Source organism: Canis lupus, chromosome 23, assembly GCF_003254725.2.
Source record: "Canis lupus dingo isolate Sandy chromosome 23, ASM325472v2, whole genome shotgun sequence".
Lineage (NCBI taxonomy): Eukaryota > Metazoa > Chordata > Mammalia > Carnivora > Canidae > Canis > Canis lupus.
Window position 1 is genome coordinate 51,421,608 of NC_064265.1, and position 18,553 is coordinate 51,440,160.

At 39.2% G+C, this 18,553-nt stretch overlaps 1 protein-coding gene across 1 annotated transcript in view; it reads right to left on the minus strand.

Annotated features, from left to right (window-relative positions):
- Positions 1 to 934: 934 nt before the first annotated feature.
- LOC112652544 (wiskott-Aldrich syndrome protein homolog) overlaps positions 935 to 18,553 on the minus strand; it is a 33,541-nt gene continuing 15,922 nt past the window's right edge. The window contains exons 4-5 of the mRNA XM_049099883.1: positions 1,539 to 1,606; positions 935 to 1,183 (exon numbers count right to left, since the gene is read on the minus strand). Coding sequence (XP_048955840.1) covers positions 1,587 to 1,606 — 20 coding nt within the window. The 3' untranslated portion in view covers positions 935 to 1,183; positions 1,539 to 1,586. The remainder of the gene's footprint in view (positions 1,184 to 1,538; positions 1,607 to 18,553) is intronic.

Here is an 18,553-nt window from a genome sequence, read left to right on the forward strand (position 1 = left end):
ATTATTTGGTGGTATTACAGATGATATTTTTTCATTATACAATATCTATTTTTTTCCCAAGTTTTCACAGAGACAAAATAGTTTTTATTCTTTAAGACCCAAAGTGAAAATAAAAAAAATGATACTTAATTGTCTTATTCCCAGTAGGAACTGAGACTCAAAGACCAAACAAGTCCGTTTTTTATTTCCTCCGAGAGTGAAAACGACTGACTTCAAGAAACCGCCAGAATGCTGCTGTAAGCTCCCATTTCAAAGAAGTGGTGTGGTGTTTGTAATGGATAAATTTGAAGAGACAGCCAGTATTATTCTCATCTGTGATATATCATTTCTGCCTCTGATATGATCTTAAAAAAAAAAAAAGATCCACTTTCACTTCTCTTTAACTCCTTACAACTATATGGACACCACTTGGTAATAAAAACAGCCCTAAAACCATGTGTCTCATTATCTCACAGCTACTAACCATAAATAATAGTCTCGTACTTTGGAGATTATAAATTATTCATACGAAAGTAATGCCAAATTATTAAAAGCCATTGGGTGAATCTGTGACCTTGTTTGACAGCCGCTGGTTTGAGTGACAGCGTGAGAGACAGTGTAGTTGAAGCCTGTATGGCCTAGTCCAAGACAAGCTCTGTCCTCCTACCCACCAAGCTGCTTTAACTTGAAACCAGATGAGCCACATCTCTGAGAGAAAAAAAAAAAAAAAAGAGTCTTTTCCATTCTAGAGCTCTGTTTGGGGTCATAGGTGTACCTTGGGAAAATAGGAATACTCTTACACTGTAATAGCTAACAAATCACTTTCACATTTATTAACCCTAAATGCTTGCTATTTTTCTAGAATCTTTGAGGTACCTAGATTTTCTCTGCAGCATAAAATTATTTCTGGTCTAACTGCAAGAATGAAGAACACTTATTTACAATGTAGACCACATTCATTTTGTCCCACTTTTTGCAGTGAGTAACGTTTTATTAAATGGTGCAAATATCAGAGTAAAAAAACAAACAAACAAACAAAAGCAAAAACCATCAGAAGTGACTGTCATTAGATTATTTTCATTTAGCAACTGTTGACCTGGCTCTGAATTCTGTTGGCACATCTTCTTTCAGCCTTGCTTCCCTTTGGAGAACTACCGCTTTGCTCTGCTTGTAGCAAAAGATGCTAATTTGATCACGCTGATTCCTTTTAATGCAAAGAGTGAATTGTTTTTAGACCACTGGTGATTAATGTGGGTATTGATTAGCTGATCAATAAGGCCACAGTGTCTAATTATTGATAATCCCTCTCCAAATGAAAGATCGAGTATAAGGAGTCCTAGTTACAGAGTTCAAAATATAAAGTGATTCAATGTGATGCCTGGTAATTGAAAGTCAAACTAATCCCATAAATTAAATCACAACAATCCATAACATTTACCTGATAAATCCTTTGGAAGCTGTATTTAACTTTCAGTATTCTCGACTTTTTCCCTCTCACGAAGCCCTCTGAAAGCGTGCAATTTGTTGGGAGAGATAAAAATCGTTCTAAAGTGACTTACCTTGATGAAGTAAGGGATCCAATGGCCCCACCACCGATGGCTACACATTCAAAATGATGGCTTCATCCCTGAATCACATCATAGAAGGAAGAATAAAGAAGATTTAGCATGAATGCTCAAGAGAACAAAGGCTGTCCCTGATGCTTAGGCTCGCAGACCTGGAAGGAACACCAGCGATCCCATAATCACCTTCTCACTCTACTACGGGTGGTGTGAGGGACCCGAGATTGTCACACAGCCAGCCAGCGGTCAGGACAGGATTGAGAATCTAATTTTGTTACAGCTTCTCCCCTTTTCATCAGTGTGTCCGGGGTACGTAGGCATTAGTTTGTACCAGGGTCAAAATTTACTCACAATGTCAGTTGCTATGATGTGCAATAATTATAAACCTTCTTTTCTTCTCTGAGACAGATCTCAGCTGGCTCCAGAGCCCCTACATTTCCACTGGTGATGGAGGGGCAAGGTGGGGAGATCTTGCTAATGGAAGACAACTAAATCTCTTCCCTTGGGATTACCTCAGGCTCCTTTGGGTAAATGCTCAACTTGGGAAATTTCCTTCTCTTGCTTTTCCTCATGATGGCATCTGAGTCTGTTAGGGCTCTTAGGGCCCCAAGGTAGTGGGAGAGGGGAGCAGTAGAACCACATGGGTTTTCAACAGTCCTCCAGAATTTACTGAAATCTGCTGTGAGGTGGCTGGCCTGACCCCCAGAGGTACTGCACAGGTCACAACTCATGCACAGCTGCTCCTGCCTAGTGTTCGTTTTTTCCTTCACTTTTTTTTTCCTGTTTGCAGTTTTCATTCTGACACATTTGATCCAAGCAACATCATCTCTGTAACAGGTAAGTAAGTTAGCGTGATAATGGACACTCAGGACTCCACCACCCAAATTAAGAAATGGAATATAATCAGTACAGTTGATGTCCCCAAACTCCTTTGCCTATTTTCTTTAGTTTTATGTTTGTCATTTCTTTGTTTATTGGTATGAATTTGGGATATGGGTAGATGTGCCTAAAATATATAGTCTTTTGTTTCGTTTGTCTTTGAATATTGTGATGGTTCATAGCTCATGTATACTTTGTAGGCTCACTTCTTTCATTCAACATTCTAGGATTACTGTATTCTTATTTCCCTGAATTCTTAAGCCAAAGCCCAAGTTGGTGAGAACAGAGTCTCTGAAGACTACAGACTACATTTCATCTTGCCTTTGCTCCTCCAAAAATATCCCCCTTCCTCCCATGGTAGCAAGCTTTCTGCACCCTCCTCCTATCTGGGGAGGACATCTTTGTCATCATATTCCGGCCCCTCTGAACAAATACATAGATTGATTAAACATAGCTGTTGATATGTAAAGAGAAGCTTTATAAAATTTTAAAAGCTTTTCTCTTTAGGAAGAAAACCTAGCTTTTCAGACTTCTGTTTCCAGCTAAGACAGTGGTTTGCGTCAATTTAACACACAACTAAAACAATTATAAAAACTGTATAAAGTCATTTTTAAAGAGCTATTTAAAGCCATCAAAGAACAATCAAGGCATCCCAGACTTGAGGAGCCCAGATCTCAAAGAAAAGACAAACACACTGGGGTGAGCTCGGCTTTCTCTGCCTCTTCTCATAAGGCACTCACCCATCTATGAGAGGTTTAGGCAAGAGACTAAAAACAAAGTGGCAGGTCAGAGGTTTCAAAAGGTTCACGGGACAGGGATATGGACAATGGGAGTTCAGGCTTGCCGAAACAGCCAGGACCGGAAGGACTGGTTCCCAGGAGAGAAGGGGAGCTCAGGGATGTGAGCCTGATGGTCTGGATTGCTTTTCTTCCCTCAAAGCATTTGCCTATTTTGCAAACCAGGCAGGCAAAGAGGTGGAGGATCCAAGCAGAAAAAGCTACTAAGAGACTAAGAAGCTAAATACAGCTAATTCACTGTCTTTGCTGTTTGGGAGACAGGCAAGTTGAAGGCTTTGGTAAAGACGAGTCTTTGCGTTTGGAGCCCTGAAGGACTAACTAGGAGTATGAAGACATTGGAAATAAACAAGGCCTTACTAAGCATGAAGTCCAGCCTTGAGACATCTCAATCTGAGACCTTAAATCAATGTGATTTGACCCTACTCTAACAGCCAAGAAAGCAACAGAAAAAGATTTTCAGCATTTTCATGAGGCCAGAAAGACGAAAGCTGAAGGTCAGGGTTGCTAAGGCAATCAGGACTTGAGGGGATGGGAGTAAAGTGACCCTTAGATAAGTGACCCCAATATTTAGTACATTCTTCTTGAAGCATTTTCAAGTGTCTAAGCTATACAGGGCAAGAGGCTAAGATATTACAGAGAAATCAGCAGCTAAACTGCTAAAAAGCTAAGTCACACCTGACAAGGAAGAAAAACCTCAGAAAACATTCCAGGATTTCCACTGAGGCTCCTGAGGACCAAGCCTTAGGAGGAAGGTGAACTGGAAATCACAGATGTCCTTACAAACACTGAGATCTATCTTTAAATCACCTTGATCCCTGGATCAAGGATCAAAGTAAAGAGCTCACAAGAAGAAAATTACATTTTCCTTGGAAAATACTGTCACCCAAAGCCTCTACAATTTTTCATTTATAAAATCTGACACAATCAAAAACTACATGTATGCCAGGATACAGGAAAATTTCCAAAGTGCAAGACTTTTTTTAAAAAAAGATACTATAAACAGGCCCACCAATGATTCAGATATTAGGGTTATTATATAGATCTTAAATATCTATAGATTAATATATTCAAGAAAATAAATGACCAAATAAATAGTATCACTAGAGAGCTAGAATCCTTAAGAGAGAATTAAATGAAAAACAAAAGAGAGAGAATTAAATGCAAATTCTAAAATTGGAAAATACACTGATTTTACCAACAATAGCCAAATTATAGAAACAGCCCAAATGTCCATTGACTGACGAACAGATAAAGAAGTGAGATAGATAGATTATATGTAGATATAGATATAGATATATACATATATACACACACAATGGAATATTACTCAGCCATAAGAAAGCATGAAATCTTGCCATTTGCAATGATGTGGTTGGAGCTAGAGAGTATTATGTTAAGTGAAATAAATCAGTCAGAGAAAGACAAATACCATATGATTTCACTCCTATGTGGAATTCAAGAAACAAAACAGATGAATTGGAGAAGAGAGGGACAAACTAGGAAACAGACTCTTTACAGAAAACAAACTGAGGGTTGCTGGATGGGAGGTGGGCAGGGCATGGGCTAAATAGGTGATGGGGATTAAGGAGAGCACTTGTGAAGAGCACTGGGTATTGTATGTAAGTGATAAGTCATTAAATTCTACACCTAAAACTAATATTATACTGTATGTTAACTAAAATTTAAATAAAAACTTGAAAGAAGAAAAAAAAGAAAAGAATACTGATATTAAGAATGCAGTAGATGGGCTTGATAGACAAGGCAAAGATTAAACATGGATTAAATGTAGCAGAAGATGTGAACAGGAAAACAGATCAGTAGAAAATGTCTAAACAAAAGCATGTGAGGAAAACAGAAGGAAAAGAGAAAGAAAGAAAAACAGAAGGAAAATAGAGAAAAGAGCATATGAAGCATAGAGCCATGATGCAAAAACATGCATAACTGGAGCTCCAGAGGGATGAAGACAGAATGTGATAGAAGCAATATTTTAAGACAATAGTTGAGAATTTCCCAAAACCAAAGATGATCATGAACTCACAGATTCAAGGGTTTATACCATGAAATAGGTAGAAAATGCAGACAGCAAGAAGAAATGAATGGAACTCAAAAAATACACATCTCTGGAAAAATTAAGAATAACTACAGTTTAATGTCTGAAGAGTTTAAAACATGTGTACAATTAAAATACATGATGGGGCGCCTGGGTGCTCAGTCAGTCAAGCAGCCAACTCTCGGGTTCGGTTCAGGTCACGATTTCACAGGTGGTGGGATGAAGCCCCGAGTCCAGCTCCACGCTCAGTACTGAATCTGCTTGGAGATTCTCTCCTTCTGCCTCTCACCCTACTCACACCCTCACTCACTCTCTGTCTAAAATAAATAAATGGATCTTTTAAAAAAAATAAAATACATGATAAAAAACAGTAACACGGAGAAGAGGAGATGAGTATATGAAGCGAACAATTTCTTAGGTCCAGGAAATGATTAAATTGATTTATGTAAAATACTAATAAGCCAAAGATGCATATTGTGATCTCCAGGGTAAGCACTAATGGACTAAGAAAAGGATAGAAAGGAAAGATTGAAAAGAATAATTAATACAAAAGAAAATGAGAGGGAGAAAAGAAACAAAGATGAGACAAACAGAAGACAAATAAGACAGTGTATGCAAACCCAAATACAGAAGTAATTACATAAATCATAAAAGACTAAGTTGGCTAATCACGGAGGCAAATAAAGTCTCAACAAATTACTCACTATGGAAATCATTTAAAGTAGTTTCTTTGATCTGTGAAATTAAGGCAAAAATGATAACTAGAAAATCCAAACAGTCTGGAAATTAAGCAGTATACTCCTAAATAACCCAGTTATTTAAGAAATAACTGAATTAATAACTGAACAGATTCAGTTCAGTACATTCAAGAAACCACAATGTAAATGGAAAACTATTTTGAACTGAATTATGATTAAAAAAAATATAAAAAATAAAACACCATAGCTTGCATCATATAGCTAAAAGAAACAGAAAAAAAAATGGTCTTAGATGTATATCTTAGAGAACAGGAAAGGGTGAGAGCTAATGATTTTAGGATTCACCTCAAGAAACTGTTTTTAAGCAAGGAAATGAAAGTATAAAGAAAGAAATATAAAAGACATTAACGAAAGAAAAAATTAGAGAAAATCAACTATGGCAAAACAGACTTCTTTGAAAAGATTAACAAAAAAAAGGCTAACGAAATTAATAAAGTACTAAAGACAAATCTCTAAAGAGAAAAGTGCATGAATTAGCAATATCAGGAAATTTTTAAAAATACATCACTATAGCTCTTGTAGGCCTTAAAAGGGTAATGATAAGATTACAAAACACTTTACGCAAACAATTTTTAAAATTTAGGCCAAATAGATAATTTTCTTGAAAACACAACTTATAAATTTACACAATAAGAAAGGGCTATCTATTAAGACTAATGTATTAAAATTAAATACATTTTATGTGTAATTAAAATCTTCCCCAAAAAGAACACCAGGCCCAAATGGCTCTATCTGTGAATTATTTCAAGCATTTAAGATAGAAATAGCACAATCTTACACAAAGCAGAAAAGAGGAAGTAAATATTCCCCATTTCATTATATAAGGTTCATGTAACTTCATAAAGAACATTGTAAGATAATATACCTGTATATCTTGTGAACATAGATGCAAAAAATCTAAACAAAACTTAGCAAATCAAATCCAGCAATAAAAAAAGATAAAGCCCTAGAACCGAGTTCAGTTTGAATGTAAGATTAATTCAATATTCAGAAATCAATCCCTTTATATTAGTTAATTTATACAATGTAATTCACTACAATAACAATAAAAGATTGCAAGATCATCCTGGTAGATAGACTAAAACTATTTGATGAAAATCAACACTCTTTGTTAATTAAAAAATAAAAACTCTAAGCAAACTAGGAATGAAAGAGTCTTTCTTTAATCTTACAAAGAATATAAACAGTGAAGTACTGGAAACTTTCCCCATCTCTTCTCAGCCGTTTTGCTAAGATCAAGTGGCAACTTTCTCCAAAGGTTAAAAACGAAAAAGAATCACACTATTATAACTTGTATTTAACATTTTACTGGAGATCCTATTCAATGTAATTAGAAAAGAAAAAATTTAAATGCATATAAATCAGAAAGGGCAAAATGAAACTACCATTATTTGCAGATGATTACAAAGATAGAAAATCCAAATGAATCTATAGGTAAACCACTAGAGTTAATATGTGCACTTAGCAGGGGGGCACTTGACAGGATGAGTTGATATATGTTGGCAAATCGAACTCCAATAAAAAAATATACCAAAAAAATGTGAATTTAGCAAAGTCTCTGGGTCCAAAGTCATTACACAAACATCAATTTTATTTTTACACTGAAGCAATATACCTTTGAGAATGAAATTTTTTAAAAAGTATCACTTAAAATAGCAACAAAAACGTTTTTAAACATCAAATATCTGGATTAGCCTAATGAAAGATGTGAATACTTCTCCAACGAAAACTGGGAAAACTTCTGAGAGAAATTATTATAAACCTAATAGGTTATGGTCTCTGGGTCCTGGGATCCGGCTCCCTTCTCAGCTGGAAGTCTGCTTTCCCTCTCTCTCTGTATTCTCTTCTCTTCTCTTATCTTCTCTTCTCTCTCTCTCTCTCTCTCTTTCAAATAAACAAATAAAATATTTTAAAATAAATTAAATAAAGGTATCCATTCTCCACCAAACTGATTTATAGAATCAATGTAATCATCATCAAGTTCCCAATGGATTTTTTTGTGTAAGAATTAACAAGCCCGTTCTAAATTTCATATAGAACTGCAAAAAGCCAAGATAACCTGCAAGAAAAATATCAAATCTGGAAGACTCACTAGCATATATCAGGACTTATTATGATGCTGCATTAATGAAGAAAACAGTGTGGCATTGGTACAGTCTGGATGAATAGACAAATCAGAATAAAAGTCCAGAAACAGATTTCATGTCTGCGGTCACTTAATTTGTAACAAAGATGGCATCATAATGCAGCGGAGGAAAGAACGGTCATTCCAATAAGTAGTAATCGGTCAGTTAAGTATCCATATGGGGGAAAGTTAATCTTGATCCTCCACTCTGCACCATAAACAGAAATCTACTCCAGCTAGATATTAGACATATGTGGGAAAAAATAAAACAACGAAGATTCCAGGAAATGACAGGGGAATATCTTCATGACCTTGAAGGAGGCAAGGATGTCTTAGACAAAACACAAAAGCATAAATCACAAAGAAAAAGACTGATAAATAGGATCACTTTACAAATAAGACTTTTTTTTTTTTCATGAAAAGACATTATTAAGAAAAAGGCAAGCCATTGTGGGAAGACGAATAGAAGATACATATCTGCAAAATGATTTAAATCTAAAATATAGAAAGAACTGCAAACCAACAAGAAATAAAAACCAGACAGAACCATTTTAATGGTCAAAACAAACCCCCAAAAAATGGTTTGGAAAGGAGGATATATAAGTGGCTACTAAATATATGAAAAGGTGGTCGGCATCATTAGTCACTAGGGAAATACAAATGAAACCCACAGTGAGATACCACTATGCATGCAATGAAGTAACTAAAATTTTTAAAAAGTCACCCAGGATTTTTATTCACTGTGTTGAAAAATAATTGTGGTACATTCATAAAGTCAAATACTATATATCAATGAAATCAAACAAACTAATACTGTACATATTGATAAACCCCACAAACCTAATTTTAAGAGAAAAAGAGAAGCTAAACACAAATCATCACAAAATGGATGAATTATTTTCTATAAAGTTCAAATATAGGCAAAATAAATCTATGGTGAGAGAAGTCAGACTAGCAGTTACCTCTCAGGGGTAAGCGGAACGTTAGAGAAACTGCGGTGCTGGCAACGCTCTTTATCCTGACCTGCGTGGCGGCTACACGGATGCATCCTCGTAAAAATAAAATTCACCAAGCAGAAGACTTAGGATTCGTGCTTTTTTTTTTTTTTAATAGGAGATATTCAATTCAAAAGTTTACTTTAAAAAAAAAAAGGCCTCTCTTTTGAAACAATTAACTTCATGCAGATCAGAAGTCCTATTTTGGAATTCAAAAGCTAAACATTGGATCTTTCTTTCTCTCTTCATTCTATTATGTAACAGTCCAAAGCTTCCCCAAAGCACTGGATGCCTCTGGCTGGATAGCAGAAGAATCAATGTTAAGAGGAAGTACAAAAAGGAAAAGAACATTAATATATTTCAAAAAATATTATCCCTGTTACACTTTCCATAAAGACTGGAATCAAACGAACAGAAACAGAGGTAAATTAAAACTGTGATATAATTTTTCAAGATAACGGCAAAATATCTTTGAGAGGACATCCTTCATGGTAGAAAGGATGCTTAGAAAAAGACATTCCATATGGTATTTGTACATGCATTCTGGAGGAAAACTTGGGGAAAATCCATAAAAAGTGTGTACTATTTGACTTAGCAATGCCCCTCCCAGAAACACGACTTAAATAAAAAAGAATCTGTGCACAGACTTATCTACCAGTCTTTTCTTTGTCATTTTGTTTATAATGTAAAGAAACGTGAAAAAAAAATCTAACAGTCCAATGATAGAGAAATTTAAAACTGAACAAGTAAATGTATTGAAAAAGAATGAGGGGATCCCTGGGTGGTTCAGCCGTTTAGCGCCTGCCTTTGGCCCAGGGCGTGACCCCGGGGTCCCGGGATCGAGTCCTGTGTCGGGCTCCCGGCGTGGAGCCTGCTTCTCCCTCTCCCTGTGTCTCTGCCTCTCTCTGTCTCTCTGTGTCTATCATGAATAAATAGATAAATAAAAATCTTTAAAAAAGAAAGAATGATATTCATACTTCATTGTAGGTGGGAAAAAAAACAAGGTATTAAATATAAGTAGACACCATGGGATTCCATTTTGTTAATATGCTTTCAAGAGAAGTCCAACGGGCCAGGAGGCATTGCCGCTGGATGGTGGAGTCATTCACTCACTGATTAATTAAATGTTTATCCGCCAGGCCCAGGGTTAGGGACCTGGTGTGCAAAGATAGACACATTCTCTGTGGTTACAGAGATTCAAGCCTGAAAGAAGCCACAAACCCTCACCCATCCCACTCTGCTCAACGCCCCTAAACCTTCACACACGAGAGTAGCTGAAAACATTCACAAGCAAGAAATGAAATTTCATAACCTGAAGTTTCCCAACTACAATTTAAGGACGTTTCCTAGTGGGGGAGGAGCGGGTACTCAGAATAGGAAATTGTTAAATAGTGTGTAAGAACCAAGAGGGTCATGATGTGGGTTTTGGTTTTGTTTGCGTCTGAATTTGTTTTATATGCTACGGCAAGCCTCAAAATCTAAAAAGAGAAGGTGGAGACATCATCCAAATATGAATCTTACGGTGAAATTAATGCTTGCTCATCATATTTGTTCTTGATCTAAACGCCATGGGATAATATTTTTATACCTTTAGACACACCAGAATCGTAACCCAGTGATTGAAAGCAGAGGCGCCTGGCATCAGGCGTCCCGGATTCCCATGCCAGCTCTGTCACTTTTCAGCCCTGTGACCTAGGGCAAGTTATGTGGTATCTTTGAATCTCCATTTCATCATCTATGAAACAGAGGCGACGACAGGAAGTATGCTAGTGTGAGGATTAAATGCGTCGAAGAACAGTTCTTGCGATAAGATCTAATAAAAAGTAAACCCTTAATAATGGTTACTGATTATTGCATTTTAAATACACAGTGACTTCCTTCTTTAGCAGAAAGAGAAAAGGGATTCCTGCAGATACTCCATTCACAACAGATCTGAATTAAAGATTCACATGGAAGAAAAAGGGTCACCTTGCAGCATCATCTATCAGATTACATCTGAAACTTGAAAATTGAGCAATTAGTTACTTGGTTAACTTGTTCGACTTAGATAGCCAATGTGGATCTTTAAAATATTTTTTTCCTCGCAAAATATATTTGTTTTTCTTTACAAACATGTCCTCTGTTCCCTGGTTCCTAATTGCCACCGGCGTGGTCATTTCCTATATATCCCACCTTGCTCAGCAGCCACCTAAGCCCACGCTTTCCTGGAAACTCCCATCCGATTGTGGCTTCAGACGAGCAAAATGGTGCAAAGACCGCTTGGAAGTGATGTAGACACTGAAGAGGTCATGTTTGACAATTATTTTTGCCCTGCCAGTCTCCGAGCTCATGGATTATTTACATAGTGCTTTACAATCGCTGGCTCCGATCATATAACTCTGTCCAGATCTCGTGGTCGCTTAGATGACTCTGTTATAGCTGCTTTCATTTAGGTCCCAGTGATTGTAGGCGCACAGCGCGCACGGGCCAGGCGTCCCTAAGTCTCCCTCGGGCCCTGCTCTCGGCACCAGCTTCAGCCCTTTCTTCGGGGTCGGGTCCGACTCACTGGCACAGGAACAGGCTGCAGCCTCCTATCTAGGCTAGAAGGGAGGGAGGGAGGAAAGAGGGGAAGGGGGCTGGAAGCAAGGAGGGAGGCGGGAGGAAGGACTCCTGATGACCCCACGTCCCCCCAGACGGTCCCCATTTCTGTTTTCCTTTCCAGTAAAATCCCTCCGTTCTGTCCGCCCCTCGTGACCGTGACCCTCTGCAGCCAGGACTTCACCGCTCCCTTCGGGTTGTTTCCGCCCTGCAGTTCTGGTCTGATCAGCCCCTGGCCACCCTTGCCGGAGCTGCTCACTCTCCTTGCGAGCACATTCTCCTGTTTGTCCTGCAGCCTCACTGCGCGCTCTTTCTGTGCCTCCTCTCTCCAGCATCTACGTACCAGAATGTTCCAAGGCCCCTGCCTGAGACCTCCTCTGACACCAGGCTGTAACCCGGGCTGCACCCCCTTGACTCCCAGGCGTGTATCTCCAGCCCTGAACCCCCTCCTGAGCTCCACCCGCCTACTCAACGTGCTCACTCCTTGCCTTGGTCTGTGAAGGCTCCAAAACGAACAGTCCTTGACTCTGGCCTTAAAGATAACACCTCCCCCCTTGTCTAATTCACCTGGACCTTCTTTCATTTCCTCCAACATTCCAAACCCGTTTTTGCCTCAGGGTCTTTGCACTTCCCTCTTCCTTACATGTTCTTTTCTGATATCTAATGTCACTTCTCCGTGACACTTAGATCTACAGGCAGATGGGTCCTCCCTCCAGCCCCTAGAGAGGATTTCCCAATCACCCTTCCCCGCCCACACCTATCATATCACCCTCCTTTCTTATTATCACCACAATCTAGCATATAGGTTTTTTTTTTACTTATTTCTTGCCTGATTCCCCACTAAACATTAAATTCCTTGTGAGTAGGAACTTGAAGTTGTTTTGTTTGCTGCTCTACCCTCAAGTTGAGAGCAATAACTGCCATCTAAATTTACTGAGCGTGTGAGTGATAAATATTTAGCTTGATGCACCATGAAATGTGCAGGTGGGTGGGGAGCCGGAAATTCATTCAAGAGGTGTTTCTTTGCCCTGTGGGAAAGGTGAACAGAGACAGAAATGTGAAGAAATTGTGGAGTATGTGTTCACTTCCTACTTTCCTGAGCTTTGAATTTGTCAAAAAAAAAAAAAAAAAAAAAAGGAGAACATCTTAGGAGCTGTGTTAGGAAGTGTGACCCTTCACCTGGGGACGTGGCTTATGACCTATAGACCTGTGCTGACTTCAGACATTACACAGTCGGCCCAGACCAGTATGCAAGGTGCTCTTACACAGGCTCCTCCCCCCGGAACAACTCTGGGAACTTTTGAATATGCCATCATCTTTTCTCTCCCCTCCTTCCTCACCATGTCTGTCCTCTCCCTTGTATTCCTCAGCATTATTAGCTCAAAATTGGTAGACTTTTCATTAACCTGGAACAATGAATCTGAGCCTTTTGCAGCTGAACCAGAGTCAACTGTTTGAGTCTGGAACCTGGGGAAAAAAAGGATCATCCTACACACAAGATGAACCTGCCTTTCAGACAGTAGCAAATCACCACCCTGTTGGCCCTTTCTCTCCCATAAACATTTAAAAAAAGCCTGGTTTGTAAGCCATCAAGCAGTAAGAAACTCCTGAGAAATCAGTGCTGGAAGATTCCATCTTCTTCTGGTTCAGTCACTGGTTATGGGAAACTCTAGGTGACTGTTAGCGACAGTGAGACTCTGAATGATTCTCAGCCTTTGAGCGTGATGAGAAACAGAAGTTAGTTGCTCACGCAGTTCTTCTTCTCTTTCTTCTTCCTCCAATCAATGATGATGGAATAAATATATCAGGAAGGAGAGCTAGACTGTTAAAAGGAGGGAAATTATTTATTGCTGTTCCTCTGAATGTGTTCTAGCTTCTTGTTCTTCCTCATTCCAACATGCTGAAATAAAACTGTTTCATTTCCAGCTGGAAAGAAGCATGTAACATCTTATAAAAACATCCAACTTTCCCAACAAACTCCCCCATTTATGATCACGTACATTGATGATTTCATGTAAATTTGTTCATATTCATTTGCATTCGTAGATGTCTAATAAATGTACAAATGGATAAATGAAAAATAAACCACTCCGGAAATTTAAGAGAAGTTCTTTTGTCCGAGCAGAATGACAAAATCAGATCTTAGAGAATTATTATAAGGTGAAACATTTGTAATAGATAAACTCACTGAACAAATTAAAGTCAGCACTGATAGGTGTCTTGAGACAGTTAACTCATTCCAACGATGTGTTATTTTATGCTAATGTTCAATAGCTCATATTTTAACTGCTAGAATCAGATACTTTCAAAGAGAAAAAATGTGAGACAAGGAGATGTAGCTCCTAGGAAGGCCTAACAATCTTGGAAACCCAGGGCCACATCCAAGATAGTCAAAGTCAACCTAAGTCATTATATATGAACTTAAACTCCAAACACCGAACATAATTACCATATTTCCACTTATTCTACTATGGGGCAGCAATAGCTGCAAAAATCCTTTTTCTGGTGGTTACTTATTCATAAATTCTTAGAGATAACTCAAGTCAGAAGTTTCAGGCCAAGTAAAAGGTCTGCTTTATACCACTGTATAAAAACTCATAGATCTGGTCATACCTGCAGAAAGTACAATGTAAAATATTATTAGATTGAATAGGAATTTTGATTTAGCCATATATTGGTGGTGGGGAGCTGTGAATCACTAAACTTTTGAAGCTAATGTCATGGAGGGCAACGGGGTTCCTACTAAATGACTCTTGATGTCGTAAAATCCCAAACTAAGTTTAGATACAGAAAAATAATCTTTGCGAATTATATTTTATGAAAAATCACTTCACCTTTAATCAAGATCCAAAATCATTTCCCTTAGGGACGCCTGGGTGGCTCAGAGGTTGGGCGTCTGCCTTCAGCTCAGGGTGTGATCTCAGAGTCCCGGGACTGAGCCCCGCATTGGGCTCCCTGGATGGAGCCTGGTTCTCCCTCTGCCTGTGTCTCTGCCTCTGTGTGTGTGCTTGTGTGTGTGTGTGTCTCATGAATAAATAAATAAAATCTTTTTAAAAAAATCATTTCCTTTAATGGGTCTGAGTAGATTTGAAGTTGCTAAGTAACATCTTCCTTCATTCTATAAGCATTTATTAAATTCCCCTTCTGCGTCAGGCAGCATGCTCAGCTTTGCAGAATGCTCCCTAGTACATACAAATGCACCATCTCACTTAATCCTCCTAGCCCAGCCCCCAGCCTGTGGGGATACTGGTATTATTATTCCTACTTTATAGTCAAATAAACAGAAGCTTTGTGATTTTAAGTCCTAAGATCAGTAAGTAAGAAATGGAGCTTGTTCTTAACCCACAGTTTTCCCATGGAATTGGATAGCTTGCTTAAAACTGTGTAAGTACTACATCCTCAAATAAAATCTTCACCAGATTTTAAGTCTCGATAATATAGATTTTCCAAGTTCCTTTCAACCAATCAAAGCCTGAGAGATTCCATAACAAAACCACCACCCTTCACAGCATGGTTTTCTGAGTTGTCCCTCTCTAAGTGAGACATGTTATTTTGGGCAGTCTCGTGTGATGAAAGAGATAATGGGCTCTTTGGGCGGTAATAAAAACAAAGTCACTACTTTGACAGTAAGTAAAATAGAAATTGAAACTTTAAAAAAAATAGGATTTTCTGATTTCACAAATGAGCCATCAAGAAACTGGGTTTAACTTTTCAGTGTAATTTTCTCTGTCACTTAAAATAATAACATGCCAATTTATGAAGTCCTTTGGGCTCATTTTAACATGTAAATGAACAACTCAAATTCTATTTGAAAATGTAGGCTTTTGAATACACGATCAAGAATAAAGAAATAATGGGAAGGAGATGTTTTGGTCTGGGTATGCCCTCTAGCCCAAGGCACAGGTGAGGATGGAGTGAAGGAGGGCCCAGCCAGCAGGGGCTTCGGGAGCCCAAAGGGGAGCTAGGGCTTCAAGGTCACAGTCAATTAGGAAAGCCTGGGTGTTTGAGGTAGAACATCCATGGGGATGTGCTTTTTAGTTGTGTAAGCTTCTTGGTTTTTTTGTTGATGTTGAGAGTGAGATCAAGGTAGCATGTGACCAACCAGCAGATACTAAGAGTGCAGATCTGAGGGAGAAGAGGCCACATCCAGTGGGTCAATCAGAAAAGCATCTTCTGGCAAATTTGGCAAATGAATGAGAGGAATTGAACAAGATGGCCAGAGGGGAAAAGAACCACTGGCAATTGCTGAATAGAAACGCATCAAGAACAGTTGAAAAGTCTGATATTTTACTCTATTTTCAAGCTAAGAATTTAACTTGCCACAGTTTCATGGATGCTAGCAGAGGGCACAAGACTCCTGGTTCAAAAACAAAGGATTTTATGCTCAGAGCACAGCGAACAACATGAGCATCAGCCTATTTGCATCAATTCCTCGTGCTCCCAGGGTCTCCGGGGCAATGTGGATGGGTCTCCATAGACGCTTGCACATGCGGTGGGTTACACCATGGGAAAGGAACGCCGACCTTAGGAAACATGAGTCTTTCATTAAGAGCAGTAAGCATGCGGGCCCTTTGCTCTGGAGAAAGACACTATCTTTATCTTCCAGTGCTGCTCTAGAACAAATGGCAATCAGTGCCTCTCTTGCAAGATATGCAGAAATTCAAGAGACTTGGTGAAAGTGGTCTCTCAACAAAGAGTTGTCTCCTAGGTGGTTGTACCTCCAGTTCCTCAGCCATGGTCACTTAAAGGGACACCTGGACCCAATCAGACTATATTTTCTGAACAGCTGAACAAAGAAGTGTCCATCTTATGTTGGGCTCTCCAAAAGTAGACTTTGAGATAAAGATCCACATACAAATGATTTCTTAAAGAAATTATCCCAGAACAATCCAATAAAATATGGGGGAGGCAAACTGGAGAGGGGATTTTGGGTAAAGTTCTCTGATCCAAAAGTAAAACTCTGGTGTGTGGATTAAGCCTCAGAGTTGTCTCAATCACTCCCTCATCCCTTCAGGGGGATAACATTGAGGTGCATGTTCAACACTGCATCCCAGAGTGCTCAGCAGATTTAAGGGCTATCCTTAATAGTGGCAATCTACTGATAGCACACCCCTTTTAGCCCATCTTCCCTTCCAGGCTAAATCAAATCCTACTGGACATTATTTGAGAGCTGCTCCCAAGGGGCAATAATTCCCCAGCACATCTGACCTGTCTTGCCTGTGGTTAGAGCAGGATCCGGTCCCAGAACAAACCCTCAGGAACAGAGTCACAATGCTACCAGTGGTAGTTGGAAGGTGGGGTTGGGAGCACTGACATTTTAAAGGCTAAAGGGATCATGGGTGGGGAACCCTTTTGAGTGCTTACATTAATCTTGAGATGGCTTTTTAACTAGATCTGTAAGATGAGTAATAGTTCGCCAACCAGATTATTGGCTCCAGGAGTTAGTGAGAGAACAGAAATAATATCTTAGTTCTGGCTGACATAACAAAATATTGCAGACTGGGTGGCTCATAAAAAATGGTAGTTATTCCTCACAGTTTAGGAGACTGGAAGTCTAAGATCAGGATGCCAGCCTGGAATTCTAAGATCATGGGTGGATTCTACGAGGACCTTCTTCCTGGTTGCAAACTGCTGTCTTCTTGTTGTAACCTGTCATGGTGGAGGGAGAGGGAGAGGAAGACAGGGACAGAGAGAGAGAGAGATCTTGTCCCTTATAAGGGCACTAATCTCATTTAGGAGGGCTCCACCCTTGTGAGCTCATCTCACAAGCTACTAGCTACTTCCCATCACATTGAGACTTAGGGCTTCAACATGTGAATTTTAAGGGTGCACAAACATTCAGTTCCTAACAGGTGAGGAATGTCCACCCAAATCCTAAGCATACACATGTGGTCCTTTTGGAAATATGATCAGACAGGTGGGCGATGTCCCAGTTAAGGCTGTAGTTTACTCTTAAATTCTAATGGGGGTGCAGGTCTTCCTGTGCTCATCCCCCATTGTTCCATGCAGAAGAGAACATGTTGAGTTAAAATTCAGGGTACTCTGGGGTCCTGGTACTAGGGGATAGAGAAGTCAGTGGAATGAGTGAAGGAGTTACAAGCTGTTACTGTATTTAATTCTCTTAAAAATTGTAATAACAGTACCATTTATGAGAATCTGAGAACCCACTTCTAGGTTTCTCTCTCTATTCTATGGTTTTTCTCCTCTTTCTGTCTTGAACCCAAACCCTAAGGCCAAGTAGGAATCAAGGGAACCACAACAAAGGGAACCCTGAAACTTCCCTGGAGCCCCTTAAAGAAAGGAGCTGGGCTGGACCATATGACAATTGCAAAAACTCCTTTTCCTGCTCTGGACCAAGATTTAAATTAAAATCAGTCTACTTTTGGGGCACCTGGGTGGCTCAGTGGTTGAGCATCTGCCTTCGGCTCAGGGCGTGATCCCGAGGTCCCGGGATTGAGTTCTCATCGAGCTCTCCACAGGGAGCCTGCTTCTCCCTCTGCCTGTGTCTCTCCCTCTCTCTGTCTCTCACGGATAAATAAATAAAATCTTAAAAAAATAAATAAAAATAAATAAAATCAGTCTACTTTGAGCTCTTTATTAAACTTTATTCAACTCACACTAATCTTGCCCCACATGTTCACTGTTCACTCTATCTGCCACGGTTCCAGCTGAAAACAGATGGCTCATAGAGACGGTACCTATTCAAGGACTTGGGAACCAACAAGGCCACTGTGTCTCTACCACCGGAGATAGTAATTCCAAGCAGCTCAGACTGTCCTCCCACAGTGATAAAAGTAACAACGAAAAATGTCAGAGCCAAAGACCACACAC